The 19,107-nt window shown below is 40.4% G+C and overlaps 1 protein-coding gene across 6 annotated transcripts in view; it reads right to left on the bottom strand.

Annotated features, from left to right (window-relative positions):
• Positions 1 to 19,107, bottom strand: part of PCNX2 (pecanex 2) — a 154,348-nt gene that overhangs the window by 13,371 nt on the left and 121,870 nt on the right. For 4 of the 6 annotated variants that reach the window (XM_063390478.1, XM_063390481.1, XM_063390479.1 and 1 more), the window contains 7 exons: positions 17,946 to 18,199; positions 13,368 to 13,601; positions 11,141 to 11,244; positions 3,637 to 3,781; positions 2,405 to 2,635; positions 1,786 to 2,060; positions 1,065 to 1,249 (listed from right to left, as the gene is read on the bottom strand). In XM_063390478.1, the coding sequence (XP_063246548.1) occupies positions 1,065 to 1,249; positions 1,786 to 2,060; positions 2,405 to 2,635; positions 3,637 to 3,781; positions 11,141 to 11,244; positions 13,368 to 13,601; positions 17,946 to 18,199 (1,428 nt within the window). Of the gene's footprint in view, positions 1 to 1,064; positions 1,250 to 1,785; positions 2,061 to 2,404; positions 2,636 to 3,636; positions 3,782 to 11,140; positions 11,245 to 13,367; positions 13,602 to 17,945; positions 18,200 to 19,107 lie in introns of those variants that run through there. The other 2 variants (XM_063390480.1, XM_063390483.1) reach the window with 2 other exon arrangements.

The raw sequence follows: 19,107 nt of genomic DNA, 5'->3' as shown, positions 1-19,107 counted from the left end.
CTCATGGCTGGGTCATGTCCAGCCTCTCAGCCACCTGCACCCCCAAGTCCTTCTCACAGGGCTGCTCTCCATCTCTTCATCTCCAGCCTGTGCTGATTCTGGGGATTCCTCTGATGCATGTGCAGCACCTTGCACTTGTCAGCTGCATGGGATTCCCATGGGCCCACTTCTTGAGCTTGTCCTAGTCCCTCTGGATGGCATCCCATCCCTCAGGTGTGTCAGCTGCAGCACTCAGCCCAGTGTCATCTGCAAATCTGCTGAGGGTGCACCTGATCCCTTTGTCTATGTCATTGCTGAAGATACTAAATAACACTGGTCCCAGTATGGATCCCCGAGGGACAACGCTTGTCACTGATGTCCATCAGGACTCTAAGCCATTGACCACTGGATGTGACTGTCCAAACAACTGCTTATCCTTATTACTTAACATACATTTCCAATGCAAAGGCCACTAGTTCTACCTAGTGAATATGTCTGAAGCACGTTTGAATCCATAATTTGAGAAGGGCTCAGCTGTTAGCTGACAGAATGATTGGCAACATTTAATTTTCTCTTGGTAACTGCTATATAGACAAAAGAAGCTATTTTCCATTTGTTTGTTCTCCACATGTGCTGATGAGCAGCTGAACCAATTCCTCAAATAAATTGTCACGGTCCTTCCAAGATAATTAAGATTTTTGCATGCTTTCACTCTGCTGTTCCCTGTCAACAATAAGCAGAGGTTCACCGTGGTACAGGCTCCCTGCATCGCATGTGTACACTCCCTCCCATCTGCATTCCTCATTCTGGCATTCTTAGTGGCACCCGCTAGGCCAAAAATTACCCATAATGGGCTCTGACAGTGGCACCTTTGGTGAATCACTTCTATGTTACACCCTCCCAGTAAATACCTGGAACAATATCAGGAAGCCCTCTCCTACATGTTCTTGGTCATTAGGAGAGACAAATGGCGCTCTCTTTATAAAATTAGTTTTCCACTGGATTTAAGGATGCTCCAAAAGCATCTGCCCATGTGTTCCCCCAGGAGAAGACTCCAGAGAAAGGCAAGTAAATTGTGCAAATACCTGCCCGCTGGACCTCTTGAGATGAAGTTTGCAGCTGAGGTGTTCCATCCCTGGTGGGCTGTGAGCTACTGCTCTGGCTTGAATTCCCTGTGGAATTGTTGCTAGATGAAGACCCCCCTCCACTATCCACCTCTTCAACGTTGCCTCTCTCGTGGTGAGCTGCTGCATGGCAGTCCTTTCGCATTCTGTTTGCAGGAACACACACAGGGTCAGCCACTTGCTGCACATGAAAATTTGTGTCACCAGTGTTAAGTGCCCTCAAAGAGTGTTCTCTCACACCACTGCAGTTTCGGTGAATAGCAAGTACATTTTTAGGTGTGCTTTGGTCAAGAACAGTAACTTGGGGATGAATATTTAACTGCTGAAGCTTCGGAGCATAACTCACCAAAATCCACCACCACATTTACTCATGTTCAGAGTTACAGAAAAGGTACCCTTATTTAGATGGCATAAACAGTAAAATTCCATGGGATAAGGGAAGTGTCTGTAGTGCTGTGTTATTTGAATGGCTCTTGTTGAACATGTAGGAATCTTTAACATGAATGAGTTAATGGATTTTCTTTTGGTTCTACTTGCAGCACTGTTTTGTTATATTCTGAGTTATTTGCAATTATTTTCTTTTCTCACAGATAACAACACGGAATTACTCTCTTTTAACAGAAAATACAGTGAAACTGAGACTGCAGGTCTCTTATCAGCATAGCCAAAATTTAACACCTACCTTAACCACTTGGATTTGAACCACTTTTTAATGTTGTCCAAACTGACAGGTCCCCCCCAAATGTTCCTCAGTTGGCTGTGTGTCCCAAGGTACGAGGTGGTTAAGGGGGAAACATACATTGGATATCCCAGTGGCTGATCACAGGATGAATTAATTAAGTTCCGCAACACCTGTTTATTGTTCTGGATGCTTCCTCTCTCCGGGTTACGATTGCGTAAGAAAATCAGTTCCTGCTGCTGGCCAGCCCAAAGCCCTCTGACGCACTCCTTGTTGACCTGCAGGTGAGTTAAAAGCACCGTGCAAAAACATTTGCTGCTCAAGATGCAGAACTACAGGATCTAAGTAGAACGGCAGTGGCTGAGTGCGCAAACACATCGTGTCTTTGCACCAACAGCTTCTTTATGACCTTTTGCAGCTACTCCCTGGTAAAGCCCAGAATGTTATTTCAGAGACACAAATGTGGGTGACAAAATATAAGTCAACTGAAGAGGGTTCTTTTGGCCTCTAGTCCCTATTTTAAAAACTACAATTAACTACCCCTTTCAGCCACATTACTCAGAAACATTACTAGATACCACAGTCCTAAATGACTGCAATATTAGAAAGATGGCATGTGTACCTTGATCACCTTGAAGCTCAGGTAGCTTTTGTGGAGCATGATAACTTTGTATTCATCTGCTCCTTCATCTACCACGTGTCTCAGAGTCAGCAGCTCCTCCCGGTTGGACAGGACTGCGCTGCGCCAGGCTGGGTCCCCTTCATGACAAATCACCACCTTTTCTTCAAAGGATTGGATGGCTTCGTACAAAACTGCCGGGTCCTCGTACTCATCCGGGCATGTGAACTGGTCCTGGTTGTACAGGAAAAAGCATTGGAGAGGTCAAGTACCTTTGTGAAAACACAGAAACTATTGACAGTACACAAAATGCTGGCTTCCAAACAGTTATGAGCTGGCCTCCTCCAAGTGACTCGACACTTGATCAAGTGTCTTTCAGGAGATTCATTTAACAGTGATATAGAAAGGTACAATTTTGGTTTTATTGTAACCTGTTCTGATCTCATGACTACACTGGAAAAAGATACTTGGAGAATATCAGCTTATCCTTTTTTTTTTTTTTTAATGAAGGGTGAAACTATGGGAGGCAGAGCTTTTGGGTAAGTTGGAGAGGTACCTCCTAGGGCAGTCCACAGTTCTTGTGGAAATTCTTATTTTTATTCACAAAACCCCACCAACAATAGCACAGACTGCAAATCCATCAGCAAATACCACACTGCTGAAACTTCATCCAGCAGCACCACAGCCAGTGATAACATCACAAAGTTATTGTGTCAAAGAATCAGATACAAATTCACAGCAGTTCAGTGTCACAACACCCAGAACCATTATAAATATAATTCACAATAAAAGCATATGACACTAAATCATAATGTGCCAGAGCAAGAATAAAATCAACTTCAAGCTATACGGGGCCTAACCTGAAATTAGCAGTGAAATCCGCATAATCAATGTATTTACTTTCAATCTAGAAACTACCTTTATAGTATCCACACAGGTAAAACATTACAAGATTTTCTGCTTTCTTTTGATGAAAAATGCAGGGTCAAGCTCTGCAAATTGGTTTCAAATGGGCAGCTGGGGGGTTCAGAAAAGAAAATCAAGTGAATGCAAAATAAATAAACGCCAAACTCTGTCATCTTGGCGAAGGTTGTTTTTTAGAATAAGGTGGCAAGTACTCCATTTCCCTCTTTCTTTTTCTCTCCTTTGGACAGTTGCTAAAGTATCATATGTTTTCCTAAGAAAACAGACACAATAGTAAATGTTAAAAATAAATACATACATAAATACCCTACCTGGTGTAGCTTCAGAGACATTCGGATTGCTGGGGCAACAACCTTATGCAACAGATCCATGTCTGCAAAGACCCACTCATCCTTCGCTGCTATCCGGAAGTCTCCTTTAAACAGTGCATGGAGCCCATAAAGAAAAGAGTCCAGGCTGTAAGAGAAAGGCAGCAGTTACTCCCAGAAGCCTTTCCCATCTCTTCAAGCCAGATCTGTCTGTCTCCAGCCTCGTGCTGATCTGTGCAGTGGCCAGGGACTCTCTGGCCCAGGGTGAGTGCCTTGGTGGGTGTAAAGCAGGGTCACGTCATGTTTCTCTAATGAAAAAACATTCCTTGGGAGAGGCAGTTTTCCTTCTGCATGCTCTGTACATGACTGGACACGAGATGAATGGGGCACCCTGAATGAAGGATGTCCTGGGCATGGGTGACTGAGTCACAGGGTGCCTCAGGGCGCTGTGCCAAAGAGACCAGGTCAGAGGGCCAGCTGCACTCCCTGCTCAGCCAGCAGAAGCTGCTTCCTTATTTGAAAGTTTATTGATCAGTCCTGTTAGCACTTCTCCTTGTAAGTGAAAAACAATACTAGAAAATAATAATAATAATAGGAAAAAATACTTTCAGGAAGTCTAAGACCTTTCTCACAACATTCAAACCTAAATGTGAACACTAAAGCAGATATACCAAGAATACTAAATTTCAGAACTGTTCAGCAAACCAGGTGAGAGCAGGAATCAACCAACAGGTGCTTCCTACTGAAGCAATGAGCCATAAAGCAAATACACACTGGGTTTCTTTTTTCTACCATAAGAAACTAGATGTAGTCAGTTCTGGTGCCTTGCATGATGGTTTACCTGGACCTGAGATATGAGCACAAGGTAAAAGCTGCAAAATCAGGCAGCTGTTAGAAGATGGTTGCACAAGGGCTTTGTGAAGGGAAACAATCAACCTTCAGCTCCAATCTGCACCCCGAGTTACAAGATTCCCATGCCACTGTCACTTGCATAATGCTTGTAGGTGACTGCTGTCCCAATTTTGTTTTGAAGAAGTGATCTCAAAATTGAGGAATGCAGACCCATCTCTTAAAAACAGGCATATGTGGCAAACCCACAGGTCATGGTTTCATCCACCTGCTAAGATTTTACTCACTCTTACAACAGTTGATCTTTTAGATTGTAAAGACTCTGGGGAGAAGCTGTATTAAGATGTTAGTAGTTTTCATTACTGCCCAGCCTTTCTCTAGAGAACACACAATCTTTCCCCATAATTGAGCTTTCTTAATTATTTTACAAAAAAGAAAAAAAATCTTTTCAACATATTCTCTTCCCTGAGAGAGGAAGAGGAGAGACTGGGAGAATGCCTGGCCAACTTTGGCTCAAAGGCATTCTAATTTTGCCCTTGGTGGGTAGCATGTGTTAGAAATTAAAGTGGAAATACATATGTTGTTACCAGAGAAACAGCTGGATACTGATTTTCTCCATGAAAGCATCATGTAAAACAAATCAACTAATCAGAGGACCAAAACTAGCCAGAAGGACAGGGCTGCTGTCACTGCTGGGAACATAAGGAGTACAGAAGAACTTTTATGAATTCTTAACTGATTATTTGCATTTATTAGTTCTAAGTTACATATTAAAACATGCCTATGTGAGACAGGCACACTCAGATCTTCAAAACATTCAAGCACTGATTTCAGTGGGAGTTATTATGTGTCCTTAAGGACTGGGTCCTTGTCCCCACTGACTTTCAATCCATCATCTCCACAGTTCAGAAAATTATAATATACTCAAACTCTGCTTAATAGCTAGGAAAGCCCTAGAATAAGCCAGCTGGGAGGGTGGGAGGAGAATGGTGAGTGCAGCCAGCGTGGTGAAATTTGTGACTATCACCCCCTTTGAAAAGGCTACACATCAGGAAGGTTCCTTTCACTTTCCCACTCACCAGACCACATCAGCATACACAGCTGAATTCTTGTCTAGGAAAAAAAACCCTTCTGTACCTAAATATTCTTCCCAGGATGAAACTGTAAAAGCTACCTTCATCTGCATCTAATAATGATCCGTAGTATAGTTTCTCCCCACATAACACTTCCTGTATTTGCTCTGAAAATTTGGCTGGGACAAAGGGAGTAGGCAGGAGAGAGAACTGGTTTTTACATCTTGGGAGGCTCTCAGAGCCAAATCTGAACACCAGAGCAGACAGAGAGTTTGCATTCACATCCAAGTGCCTTACAGGCATCAGCACCAGCTAAACAGGCTGCTGTGAACAGCAGGATGTGCTGAAGGCACGGCCGGGACGAGGACAGCCACGCAAACACAGCCCAGCATCAGTAGAGGGAGCGGAGGAAAGCACGTACAGCTCTCCCTGGGCTTAGGGGAGGCTCATCCATTTGTCATCCCTCTGCATAAGAAGTTCTCCAACTCAGGGGACTTTTAAGAACAAACATGACTGCTACAAGGAGCAAATGAGTGGTGGCACTAGTTGTGAGACGCTGAGAGTCAATTATTTTATGTATTGTATTTTCCACCAGAGTGGTCTGGAGGAGATTGCTGTACTCACAGAACCATGGGCATCTTTTATTCTCCTGACAATTGTAATGAGGCTTTGGGGTATATTCTGCCTATAATGTGACACTATCTCAAGCCATTAGTTCTGTAACATGCAACCTCCTTAATCCATATAAGATACAACTCTCGTTATTCTTCCCATTGTTACACTTTCTCCTGAAGACACTAATGAGATTATTACGAAGCTGTAGAAGTCAGCCACTTTGATCTCAGGCCTGACTCTCAACCACTTTGATCTCAGGCCTCACTCAAGGTTGTTGCTGTTTTCTTGGCCCACTTTTAACATACCTCAATTAGTAATCTGGTGTAGTTACAGACTGGTTCAAAATATTTAAAAAACAAGGTAAAACTACATGTCAAAGAAACAACATTAATCTGTAAGAGACATAACTATGGTATCTGGCAACATTTCCAACCCTCTGAGTTAACAACCTGAAAAGCTGCTGTCACAACTGCAAGCTATTTTAGAAAAAGGCTGGTAGGTGCATGGGAAGCGTCAGCCCCTTGAAGGTGCAGAAAAGAGGGGATTAAGTAGCACCACAGACATCAGAGAGAGGGCAACAATGCCAAAGCAAATACTCCCTCCTACTGCACTCCTTACGCTGCTCCGACAGCTGAAACTAAAAGCGTTTGGTGCCAGCCTGAAAACAGTGTGGATGCAGACTAATGAGCTGGTGAATATCTCTGTGTGTATTTTGCATCTGCAGAGCTTCTCCAATGTTAACAGTACGTTTATTTAAGGAATAAAGGAATGAGCATGTCTGTGAGCTAGTAACAACCTCAATGTCAGAGTTCACCTGAAATATTTTCAGTGGTAGCCCTTCTAATTGGATATTTTAGATGACAGTGGTTGTGAGCTCAGAGTCAAACTTTTGTGCCCTGCTCAGCTCTGGCAGACATCAAGCCGCGCTGTCTGCTGGAACTCCCACCAGCAGTGGCAGCCCTGTGGTGCCATGGCCCGTGCCCTCTATGTCCTCCCCTTCCCTCAGATGCTGGGAGTGCAGTGGGGTCACCAGGTGGGAAAGGCCAAGTGCCTCAGGCAGAGGCATTCCTTGGAATGACCCTTTGTCCAAACTGAGATTGGGGAACCTGAGCAGCCAATCTTGGCAGTGCTGGAAGTGTCTGAAGAGAGATGCTTTATTGAGAGATTTTTGTATGTTTCCAAATCTGAAATTTTTACTAAATATTTCTTTACTAGTAGCTTTAATGGCTGAATAGAATTATTCTGCAATTTTTTTTAACAAATACACAACTAAACATAACATTCACATTTGAATAAATGAATGGTAATGTCATGTCATACTTCAAATTGCATTTTGTGCAGGATACCTCCTAATGAGAGTTTAAAAGAGCAAGTGATTTGCATTGCAATGTTCTGCCTCCTTAATGAATGCATTTATTGTGTAATCTAGTGTTAATGTTAGGTTTCTACTGACATTTACATGAACAGGTACAGTGAATAATTATTTACATACATTATATAAGAGCATTTAAAATCTTGGCTTACACAGTGACATTTGCTGATTAATAGATTAGACAAAATCATGTGTAAATGAGTGCAAATTGATAGTTTGCATACACAATGTAAACTTGACTCTCAACTCTGTAGTGCACAGCCCACGGTAACATTTTACCTTTGCTCCACTGCACAGCAGCTGGATGACTGTCACTCCTTCAAGACACAGCAAGGACAAGACTTAGTTCAGAGAAAGTTTCCTGCTGTCTGCACAGTCACCTCTGAGAACACAACACGAACTGCAGAGCACAGCAGATTCTTGGCTGGTTTCCTCCCACTGAACATCTGAAACGCTTCATACAGCGAGAAGAGTACGATGCCTACCTGGCCCTTACACCTCAAACTCATCCCAAAATCTCTAGCAGTGTTGTACACAAGATGCTTCCTTGAGAATTAACAGAAAGTCCTGAGATGATCAAGGTAAGTTCTCAGTGCTTACCAGAGTAATCTAAATCTGTATTTTTGTAATCCAGCATTTTGAGTGTGACAAGATGTGTTAGGAGCCTTGACCTCTGACAAAATGACGCACAGCCCAACAGCCAGAGTCATGGAATGGCCTGGGTTGGAAAGGACCTTAAAGATCATCTAATTCCACCTGCATACATGTGGTACAACCCCCTCTCATGCACACATCTGGCTGTGGGACCACTTGCTCTGACCATTCCTGGGAAAACTAAAACCCTCTTCGGCACCAGTAGGCTCCGAAAGGTCCTCAAAATATCATGGCACCTTTTCAAAGGAAAGGACTGTGAAGCATCACTCAAGGAAATGTTCCTCTTCTGAGGAGCTTAAGTACCTCGCCCCCATCTGACTGAATGCAGACCTGCAGCAGTCTGAGAGCTGGGGTCAAGGACCTGCAGGAACACTCAAGATCACCCATGGTGAGAGCTGCTGTGCTCTGCCAAACACAGAGAGAGGAGTGCCTGAAGACAATTCTCGTGAGCATCTCCTTCTGGCCTCATCAGCATTGCACACATTGGACAAAGTCTCCTTTCCCTGGCACACTGTATAATTGTATTCCTATTGGAATCTCACTGACTGACTGCTCATTTGTGTTTAAACAAGTTGTGCAGATCCGTCTGAATCAATGAACACCATAAGTAGGGTGCCCTTCATGCTCAAGTGAATGTATTGGGGGGATTTCTGTTGATAAAGGTCTTGATGTCAGGGGTGTAGGGTACCCATCTTGCTCCTTAGCTAATAATTTCTACTGAATTTTGTTTGTCAGTTAAGATATATACATTCTGAAAGACAAGAAGAAATGTATTTTACCTAGCTAAAGTCATAGCTGCAGCAATTTGTAGCTGCAGCAATTTATAACTTCAGCTGTGCTACTCAGATTCCTTTTCTTTCTCCAGATCCTTCTGACAGTGGAAATGTATTAAAGGTAATTTAACCAGGTGGGGAAGTGACACAGTTTTTCCAGAGTGAAACTTTTCCAGAGAAAGCTTTTGTGAAGTAGCATTGGAAAAGATACCAACAGAAGCTTCCACTTGGTCCCTTTTATGTCACAAAATACATTTTTAAAATACAATGATTTGATACTGCCCTGGAGCACTTGCTTAATAAAAAGAAAACCAGGACTTAATTGAAGATTATATAGAACAGATTAAAAAAAAAAGTGACAGAGCTGTGCACCTCAGATGACTACCCCAGTTTTTGCCTTTCTGCAGACCTTCCCTCCCCAAGAAAAGTATTTCTAAATATGGAGAGTCCACTTATCAGAAGAGAGAAAGTAATTCAGTCCATTGGTATTTGTCAGATTTTGAACAGACATGGTATAGCTGACTCCTGAAATTATTATTAAAATCTTTATAGAACACTATACAAATAATTATCCTCAACATTCGTACTTTCTATGTTAAGCTTTGGAAAGTTTCTGATAATATTATCTCCTTGCATTAGCTACCAACCATGTAAGCCAATACGAAGAGGGGACATTGTTATTGTATCTGTACCAGAGTCAAAGCACTGTAATGAAGACTTTAAGATCCAGTGGAAAGTACATGCAATGTGATGACAGTTTTAGGAAGCTTTTGTGTTATTTTTAGATGAATTCCTAATACTGCTGTCACCTATCTGTTGCAGGCCCAGATAAAAAATCACTTTAATCTTTTCTCAAACAAATATCATAAATGCACATAAACTTTCCCATAATGCCCCCAAACTCTAAAATTTGGATCATCAAAAAAATAAGACAATTAAAAAATACCAATGACTCATCTAACATCACACTAATTTGAGTGAATAGAAATGAAGGGAGAAGAAATGCAGCCAAAATGAAAACTACTACAGAAAGGGAATGTGCAAAGACTAGTAGAAAAAAAGATGACAAAAGCCACTTTAGAAAGCAGAAATAAGCAGCACAACAAGAAATAAGCCACGTGAGCCACAAACATTTTGCAAGGAAGACATAAAACAAAATGTTATAAACGTCTCAACAGATAACAAAGCTAGAATGAATATTTAAAAGGACTGTTTTATCTTATAACAAAATGCATTCAAAATCACACACGCTGTCTTTGTTTGCTTGTTAGTAAGACAAATCCTCTCTAAGGAGCATGTTGATAGAGGTCTAGGTAGCTTTGCTCACCATTCTGTGCCAACACAGCAAGGTCACTTAGAAACTGTATTTATTCAGCTTTTCCATTGTTACTAAACTCCTGTGCACACAGAGGGTTCAAATAAATCTAATAAAAACCTAAAATTATGTGAGAAGTTAAACTCCATTAAAATAATCATTATTTCATTAATAAAATGGCTCATCTATAGCACAGTGTAAATTATACTGTATAAAACCCAAACAACTCAGAACTCCCAGTGAAAATGGAAGAATCCCTAATGAAAATATAAGATGAAGAGCATATTTAGAAACTATCTCAATGAAGCATATTTTAATTAACCAGACTTCCTAGGAAGAAGTGTTTTGAATGAAAGAACAAATGAGCAAGGTAGACTGAGAACACACAAAGTTGCAGCCTCAGGAGATGAGAGGTTCTCCCTTCCTTAGCTGCCAGAATGAAGTGGCACAACGAACAGGAATGCACTCCTGAGGAATACAGAGGAGAACCCTTATACATTTATTATTATTTCGCTAACTACAACTCAGAGAGCAGCTTCTTGCTCTTCTGGAGATTTCTTCCTCCTACTGCAATGCCAGGGACAGCATTCCAGTAGCCAGGCATGAGTGAACACAAGCAATAACCATTGGTACCCATTTTTTCAATCAAAAATTCTGCTTTGCCCTATAAAATAAAGACTGGTATTAGTTATTTAGCCAGTCACAAAGAAAGAGATAACCAGGAATGACAGAAAACATTTTCTGGAGGAATGAGATTTCACCTTAATCTAATCTTCTCTTTAAGTCCTACACACATGAAAAAAAAGACAAACAGGCCTTTGTTTTAACATGAGGAGAAAGGATTCCTAAAGATTACCTGATGGCCATATTGTGAGACGCAGTCCCCAAAGCTCTCCGACCCAGTATACACAAGGCAAAGGAAAGTGTCACTAGAGGAGAATCCTCATCGCTGTCCAGGTGCTACAAAGTTTTAAAGATTAGCATGTAACTCTAAGTGCAAACATCACATTTAAAAGCACCACAATGCTGCAAATGGTGACATTTATAACTTATGCATGTAGCTGGACCTACACAGCAAAATATTCTTTTAATTCTGCAATTAAACAAAAGGAAGACCATCACCATCAGAGGATTTTTGCAAAATGCAACTTGCTTTACCCACTGGTTGGAAACAGAACATTTGATTCTCAGGTAGTTAGATCCCAAGGGAAGGCAGTTTTGGTGGTGGTGGGGTTTTTGATTCCACTCCTCCCAGACCTCACATTCTAAACTGGAAGAAGTTCCTTATTGCTGGGAGACACTGCGATTGGAAACAGCCAAAACCCTTTTCATGGAACACAGGTCCTATGAAACCTTATCACAGATTCCAGAAGTACAATCTCTTTGGAAGAGTTTGGAGGCACACACTTTCAGTGAATAACAGTATCTATCCAAATGATTTCTGATTTCCCATTTTAACAAGCAGTCAGAATGTTTCATTTATGTTTACTTACTCAGGAAAGGTTTTTAAATGAAATTTTCACAAAGAAAACTTTGCTACCAAGCAGGAGGAAAAAACTGGAACAACCCTCATGCATGTTAATCTTCAGGAGGATACAGATTATTATTTCAGTCCATGCAATGAGTGATCTCTTAGAGCTTTCTTTGACTCTAAAACTAAAGCCAATTATAACAGAGAATGTAGCTCCTTCTATAAAACATTGATTTTCTGGGTTATGTGTACAGTGAACTTGGGTTTTTTTGTCCCACCTCCCACATGAGCTTTGCTTCTCTACAGACAGTGAATTAAAAACCAAAGGTAAATATATAACAAAAAGATACGTGTGTGTGTGTGTGTGGCACCAGTGCAGGCATTAATTTGCCTTTTCAAGTCTAACTTACATGTTTCCAGCCTGATGGCATCCCTAAATCTTTTATTGAATTTGAAAATCTAAGCCAGAGAACAAGTGGAAAGGCATCAGTTAATAGCGGCTTTCCTCACACTATGCAATTCTGTGTGTGTCAGAACTTGGGAGCTGAGACATGGAGATGAGAAAGAAAAGAAGTATGAGGACATGGTAGAAAGGGCTCAGAAGACAATTCAATGAAAACAATATCAATATAATGATATTCAGGGGAACTGGTGGAATGGTACTCAGCATCAGAGACGTTAGAAGGAACCAAAGGAGCAGAAACATTTGATGATGTTTCAAGAAAGATTCAGTGATGTTACACCAGCTAAGGTCAGCAGGATGTGCAGTCTGTGATCCTGAGTTGAAAAATGCACAAATGTAGCACACTGTGGCCAGGAGAGAGACACTTCTCCACTTTTGCCACTATTAGTAATAATTAGATCAGAAAATTAGATCGAGGCAATACGCTTGTTGGAAACTGTCCTCTCACTCTGGGCTATTTTGGGTATTCCATGGAAATACAGTAGTGCGTTTCTGACAAGTGACTGCTGACCATCAGTGATCATAGTGGCTCAGAGCATGCAAATGCACAGCAGCACATCTGCCCTTGACCTTCTAGAGCTGCCAGTGGTTTCACACAGCTCTGGGGTGTGGCTCATGTTTGAGTCACGAGCGCTCAGAGGTGACCTAAGCCAGCAGGGAGTGAGCCACGCTCTCCCCTACCATCCTGCAAGTGTACACAAATACAAGCAAATTTCTGAAAAGGATACACAGACATCAGACATGTGGCAAATGGACCAATCACTGGCAACACTGAAGGAACTGTAATGTTCTGAAGACATTCTCTGAATGGAGCCTGCTCTAGCAGTACTTCTGTGAGCACTTGATACACCCGTACTTTCTAGAGTCGACGAAATTAACACTGTTGGAAATTGCACAGTAAAGAATTGGGTCTGCATTCAAAGACTAATGCTCCTTAAGACTCCAGTTTTTGCACATGGGTACTTTCCAAAATATGTTTTTTCCATTCCACAAAACATGTTTTCCGTTTACATTAAAGGTAAAAGCTTATATGAAATAAATTTTATTTGACTAACCCTGAGCAAGTAAAAGAGTAGCCATGCACCATTTCACTCCTATGCCAAGAATTAAAACTAATACTGCTGAAAAAAAAATAAAATTGACACATACCTCCACCCTTTTCCTGGCACAGAACTGAATCCAGTCCAGATAAACACTGCAGAAGCTAGCTCTGGTTATTCCTTGGAGACAGGGAACATAATCTTCGTCTATGTTCACGTTAAACATTGCAAGGTCACGTTCAATATAATGCCACTTTGCATAAGGCTGCAGTATCTTTTGGATGGATTCGTCTTTTATCCAGTCAAGGATTTTGGGAGAACTTGCTGTAAAGTATATTATACTCTGTTGGCAAAATGTACAAATGTTAGTCACTCTGAACTCTGATTAAAGCAGACATATTTTACACAGAAGAGAATAAGCCAAATAGGACCCTGTTAGGAACTATAATAGTGTGTGTGTGTGTGTGTGCATATATATATATATATATATATATATAAAATTTCTTACATTTTATTGCTTAGCATCATTACTGCTTCACAAAAGTGTTCGAGTTAGAAAGATGGCAATAATTGATATTGATAGCAGACAACAGAGAAAAAGTAATATTTTTAATATCTTTCTGCCTTACAGGAAAATCAATACAATGATAGGAATAGACAGTTCCAGCATTCAAATATGTCAATACTAGTGGGGTTCTAGAGCCTATCAGCAATAAGGTGATATCAATAATAGCTTAGGCATGTTTTGAAAAAACAGCAGTAGATTGTCACATCCTCAAAATAGGGCTCTTTTTCCCTCAGTGGACTTACTGTTTTCTGGGGATGTTGCTTTCCTAATTCTTTATTAGTCACAAAGATGAGATGTGACAGACACAAATTTGTTATTTGTCAATGCAGCAGGTAAAGAATAATAGTTTTTTCTTACATGTCAGATTAAAAAGGTGATAATTGATATAACTGAGTTGCTCTTAAACCACTGAGGGGAGAGCAGCATTTTACCAAATATATAAATGTTAGAAAGCAGCAACACACATATCTCATATCTGTGCCTGAGTTTCTAAGTTTTCTAAATGCTCTGTCTGGACACATTAAAATAATTATAAATAAAAAAAAGCAATTTAAAAAATTCTACACAAACACAACTTGGAGCATATTTTCAAAAGAATATGAAACTGAAGAAGTTCCAGTGGGTTCCATCAGCAGGAAAGTCACATTATAAGGTTTTATACTATTAATTTAGAGTTGGATTCCAAAGCAAATGAGAAGCAAGTATGATTCACGACTGAAGATGATGTAGTTCCACTTTACCCAGTCAATGGAAATAGCACTGAGTAAATAAATGTATAACATGAAAATATAGTGGATTACAAAGGACACAAGCACTACTAGCCCTTTTAAAAGCCCCAGATGCTCTCCACAGTTTTTCTTTCAAATTGTATAAAAATACACAAGTAAGAGGAGAATCAAGCAATCAGAGGAAAAAGACAAGTCAGACAGACACAGACAGGATGCACCCTTAATTTCATGGCATGAGGAGAACAATGCACTCCTTAAAAAGGATTCATGCAGAAACAATAGGAGCTGAAAACACAGCACTCAGCGAATACACAGACTTCTTGAATACTAGAAGATGTTTAAGTAAGAATACATTAAGAAGAGATGGAAGAGGCACAAGGGAAAAATATCACAGTAGTTGGGCAGGAAATTATTTCAAAATATATGCAGAAGGGCTAGAGGAGCTGACCCACTTTATTTGTGGGGAATAAAAATCCTTTCATAATAAGAAATGTATGCATTTCTAGGCTGCCAACAAAACTGCAAATGAAATAAATATGATTTAAGAATAAGATGCTCAGTGCAACTCATTGTTTAAAAGACCAATACAATAATTATTCTTGAAGGATAGAAGAACTAAAACAAAGCATACATTCTCTTTGTTGATTTTTGAGATGGAGTTTGCTTTTTTTACCATCCTCATCTGTGTTTACAAAGAAGCTGATTCAGCTGGGAAAAAAATCACACTTGCAATCAGACACAGAAACAAGAAAATCTTCTGTCACCTTATTAAATTCTGCTCTTGGTAACCCTTACAAGATATGTTTTGTGCACAAGTACATCCTCAGCTATATGGCATTTCTGAAACAATATGGTAAATATTTACAGTATTGTAAGCTACAGAGAATAAACCAGAAACATTCCAAATGCTCAATGCGATGGACGTGCAGTTCCTGCAGAAATTTCAGCCTAAGTGTTTTCTGAGTTTGTGTTTTACGTGACCTGAATACTGCCTTATCTATACTTCATCTTACAATTACTTTCACACTGTTAAAAAGAAAGTGTCAAGGACTTTTAAAATGTTCACAGTGAAACTGCACAGGGTGTTGATCTAGATTCCCCAGAAGAAAGAGTTGGGGAAGGAATGAATTCTCACTTCTGTGTCTGATACTGTTTATTTGGAGGCAAGCATTAAATAAACAGGACAAAAGCTGATCTAATACATATTACAATCTTCTCACTTTCCAAGGCTGTACTAAAGATTCTGCCAAATCTTTTTAAAGCTCCTGTTTATGGAAAAAACTAATTACTTTAAAAATACAAGGAGAAAAGATCTAGATAACTTTTGGGAAGTGACATTCTACAGAAGGGATTTCCTGAGTGCACCCTCCCTTCACTAAAGGGAGCCTCAGCCCAGGCTAATATCGAAGGTGCCAACAGGTTGTTATTATTATTTTCTGTTTGTCCTTCTCTAAAAAGAGAAGTAGATTCTGAGAATGAAGAACGACCTTCCTGAGAAGGGAGCTCTGTCAGAGCAGTATAATAATATTGGTTCAAATAAATCCAACAAGAAGAGATTTGATTTTCATGCCTTCAGAGCCATCAATGGTGCACATGAACTCTGCACAGAGTGGAGATGGAGCCACAGCACACCTCAGTGACGTGCAGAACATCTAAACCCACTCCCTTCTACTCAAAACAGGATCAGCTGACCACACCTGTACCCCCTGGGATGAAAGTTTGTCTCAGCCTTCTTACCAATGTCAGCTGCTTCTCAGGTGTGTCCAGAACCAGAAGCTCTAAACTACCTTTCAGTTGAATTTTACATCCCATGTGGTGAACCTCACACTTCCCGCAAGTCCTGCATACATTAATTCATTTAAAAGCACAAAACCAGTTCCAGTTCATGAAGCAAAATTCTTCACTGCTTTAAACTAATAAGATGCTGATTTGATTGCAGCTTAGACTGGGATTTTTTTCAATCTCATTCCCCATCAAAAGCTGAGTCATTTGCCAGGTTGCACCCTTCATGTTCCAGTTATTCAGCAATTGTAATAACATACATAAGGCAATTATGCTTATAAAAGCAATTGTAGCAACATACTTATTTAAGAAGGGTTGTTTTTTTGTTTTGTTTTGTTTATTTTTAGCTTAGTTGTATTGCTTTAAAACAATTTATAGCCACAAATCCCACTTCTAAAATGAAAAAATCATGCTCACATACAGTTTTATTTCTAATTAGTTTATTAAACAAAGCAGGTTGGTTACCAGGCCATACTGCCTGCAAAATTATTTATGAAATCCCAGAAGTAATCAACTGCATGATCAAAGCACCTTTGTAAGGCAATGAGCTTGTTTGTACTACATTGGTTCATTTGCACAAAATGGTGATTAACTTATTTACAACAGGTCTCTCTCTGAAGTTGACAGATTTTTACAATTCCAGAGATATAAGTAGAAAGGAGGTGTCAGGGATTGGAGCTTTAGCAACTGGCTTCATGGCAGTACCAGTGGCATAGAAAGCAGCACTTGGCTCTTGCTGTTTCAGTAGAAGACTGTAAAGCTCAACAAATTCTTCATTTGCTGGATTGGGAATTGTTTTGGCAGAGGATGAAGATGTCTTACTGGACTATAAGGTTCAGTTGTGTTTACAAATTAGTATCTGTGTAGTTACTGTGATCTTAATAACAATGCAAATATAGAAGTGGTGTAAATGAACTGTTGTGTTATCAATGGAATAAACTAACATCAAATGTGTTGTGGTATATATGTAAAACAGGAGGTAAGAAGGGGTTTGCACTACTAAAAAGTACATTTGAGAAACAGATCTTCAGAAGTTTCCCAAGAACGTTATGCTTGTTAATACTTTCCTTTCCCAGAAAAAAAACAAAACAAAACAAAACAAAACAAACAAACAAACAAAAAAAAAAAAACAACAAAAAAAACAAACCAAAAAAAACCACAACCCAGTAGAAAGGCCAAGGCAAGAAGAAATAACAAACTGTTAGTGATGTAAGAACTTAAGTAAGAACACTTCATCTGACTTTATCACTACAGGATGGTAACTCACCTTCTTGGATCTCCACTGAAGTGTGCCTGCCACTTTCTGTACTAACTGTAAGTATAAGTGATCAGAATTAAATTTAGCAAAGGGAGACATGAATTAATTGTCCCTATTCCAGTGGAAGGTGTCCCTGCCATAGGAGGAGGGTTGGAACTGGATGACCTTAAGATCAAACCAAATGATTCTATTGTTTTGTGATCTACCATCAACTCAGTCTGACTGCCAGACTGTAGTGCAGATGGATTAATATAAAGCAAAAAATTGCAAAAGCTCCTTCTTCCGCAGACAAACAGTGTTTCATTTGACAAACCTGCCTAGGAACAAAGCACGCTTTCCCCAGGAGTTTACCTTGATATAGTATCTGATCAGGATTCTGCGCAGGTCGAACACCTGCAGCATTGTGGCAGCGTTGTTGTCAATGATGCTGTATCCCTCCAGGATGTACTGGGTGCGTGTGATCTCCCACGTCAGCCAGCGCAGGTTGAAGGCCGCGTTACACGACAGCAGGTGAGGCAAGTGCCCAGGCTTACAACAGCAGCAGCCTTCGTTGTCTTCATCTCCTTCTGTTATAGCTTCCACTTCTCTCTGCTGGCAGTATGTCCCTTGGCAGCGACAAAAAGAGAGTGTGCTGCCAGTTATTGGGGGAGGAGGAAACAAAGGACATCTTGCAAGCTCATATTCAAAGTATGTTTGAAGGTTGCACGCACTGAGCAAAAATCTGAAAAAACGAGCTACGGCAACAAACTCCATGTGCTAAGTGAGCCTTGTTCAGCAGCAAATAAAGGGCTGTACATTACTCTTTTACTACCAGCACCTATAAAAGCCAAAAGGCCCTGATCTAGTGTTCTAGTTGGTTTTGAGCTGACCTAAACTACGGACCACAGCTTCTGCCTTTGTAAAACTCACCAGGAAGAAACACTAGAGTCTCGCTCCAAAAGGCACATTAAGCAAATTGATCCCAGTTTTAGTCTGCTTATTCAACTAACATACTGGACCCAAAGAAAAATTTTAGTTAGTCAGAGCACTTGTAAAATCTGGGTTTTAGCAAACTATCTTGGAAAGCAGGTTCCAAAAATAACATCTACCAGGTTGTTCTCTCTCCCACTGGAGTAAAAGCTACTCTGGATCAAACATCTCTAATGAACAGCACTACTGTGGCAGTACATCACAAGAACAGAACAGCTTTCTAATTAGTCTATTACACAGGCTTTAGATCAAAGTAGAGCAAATTTTTCTAAAAAGGATATGTTACCTCAAAAAGGAGTCATGAGGCAGATGCAGAAGCAATAATGCAGGCTCTGCACTTTCAGCCTGTGCTGTGCACACTAGATGGTCAAGCTGAGCCCTTGTGGATTTGAAATCTATGAATGCAGTTTCTATACCATGTAGGGCACTACTGAGAAAAACCATGGCAGACACCCATGTACTCCCCCCCAGTATTCTCAAAACACTTAAGTTTTATGTTCTTGATGTAGGCTTCTTTTTAAAATTTACTCTTCTTAGGCTGCTG

The sequence above is a fragment of the Prinia subflava genome, chromosome 2, assembly GCF_021018805.1.
Source record: "Prinia subflava isolate CZ2003 ecotype Zambia chromosome 2, Cam_Psub_1.2, whole genome shotgun sequence".
In the NCBI taxonomy this organism is placed as follows: Eukaryota; Metazoa; Chordata; class Aves; order Passeriformes; family Cisticolidae; genus Prinia; species Prinia subflava.
This window is presented reverse-complemented; position numbering and strand designations above follow the sequence as displayed.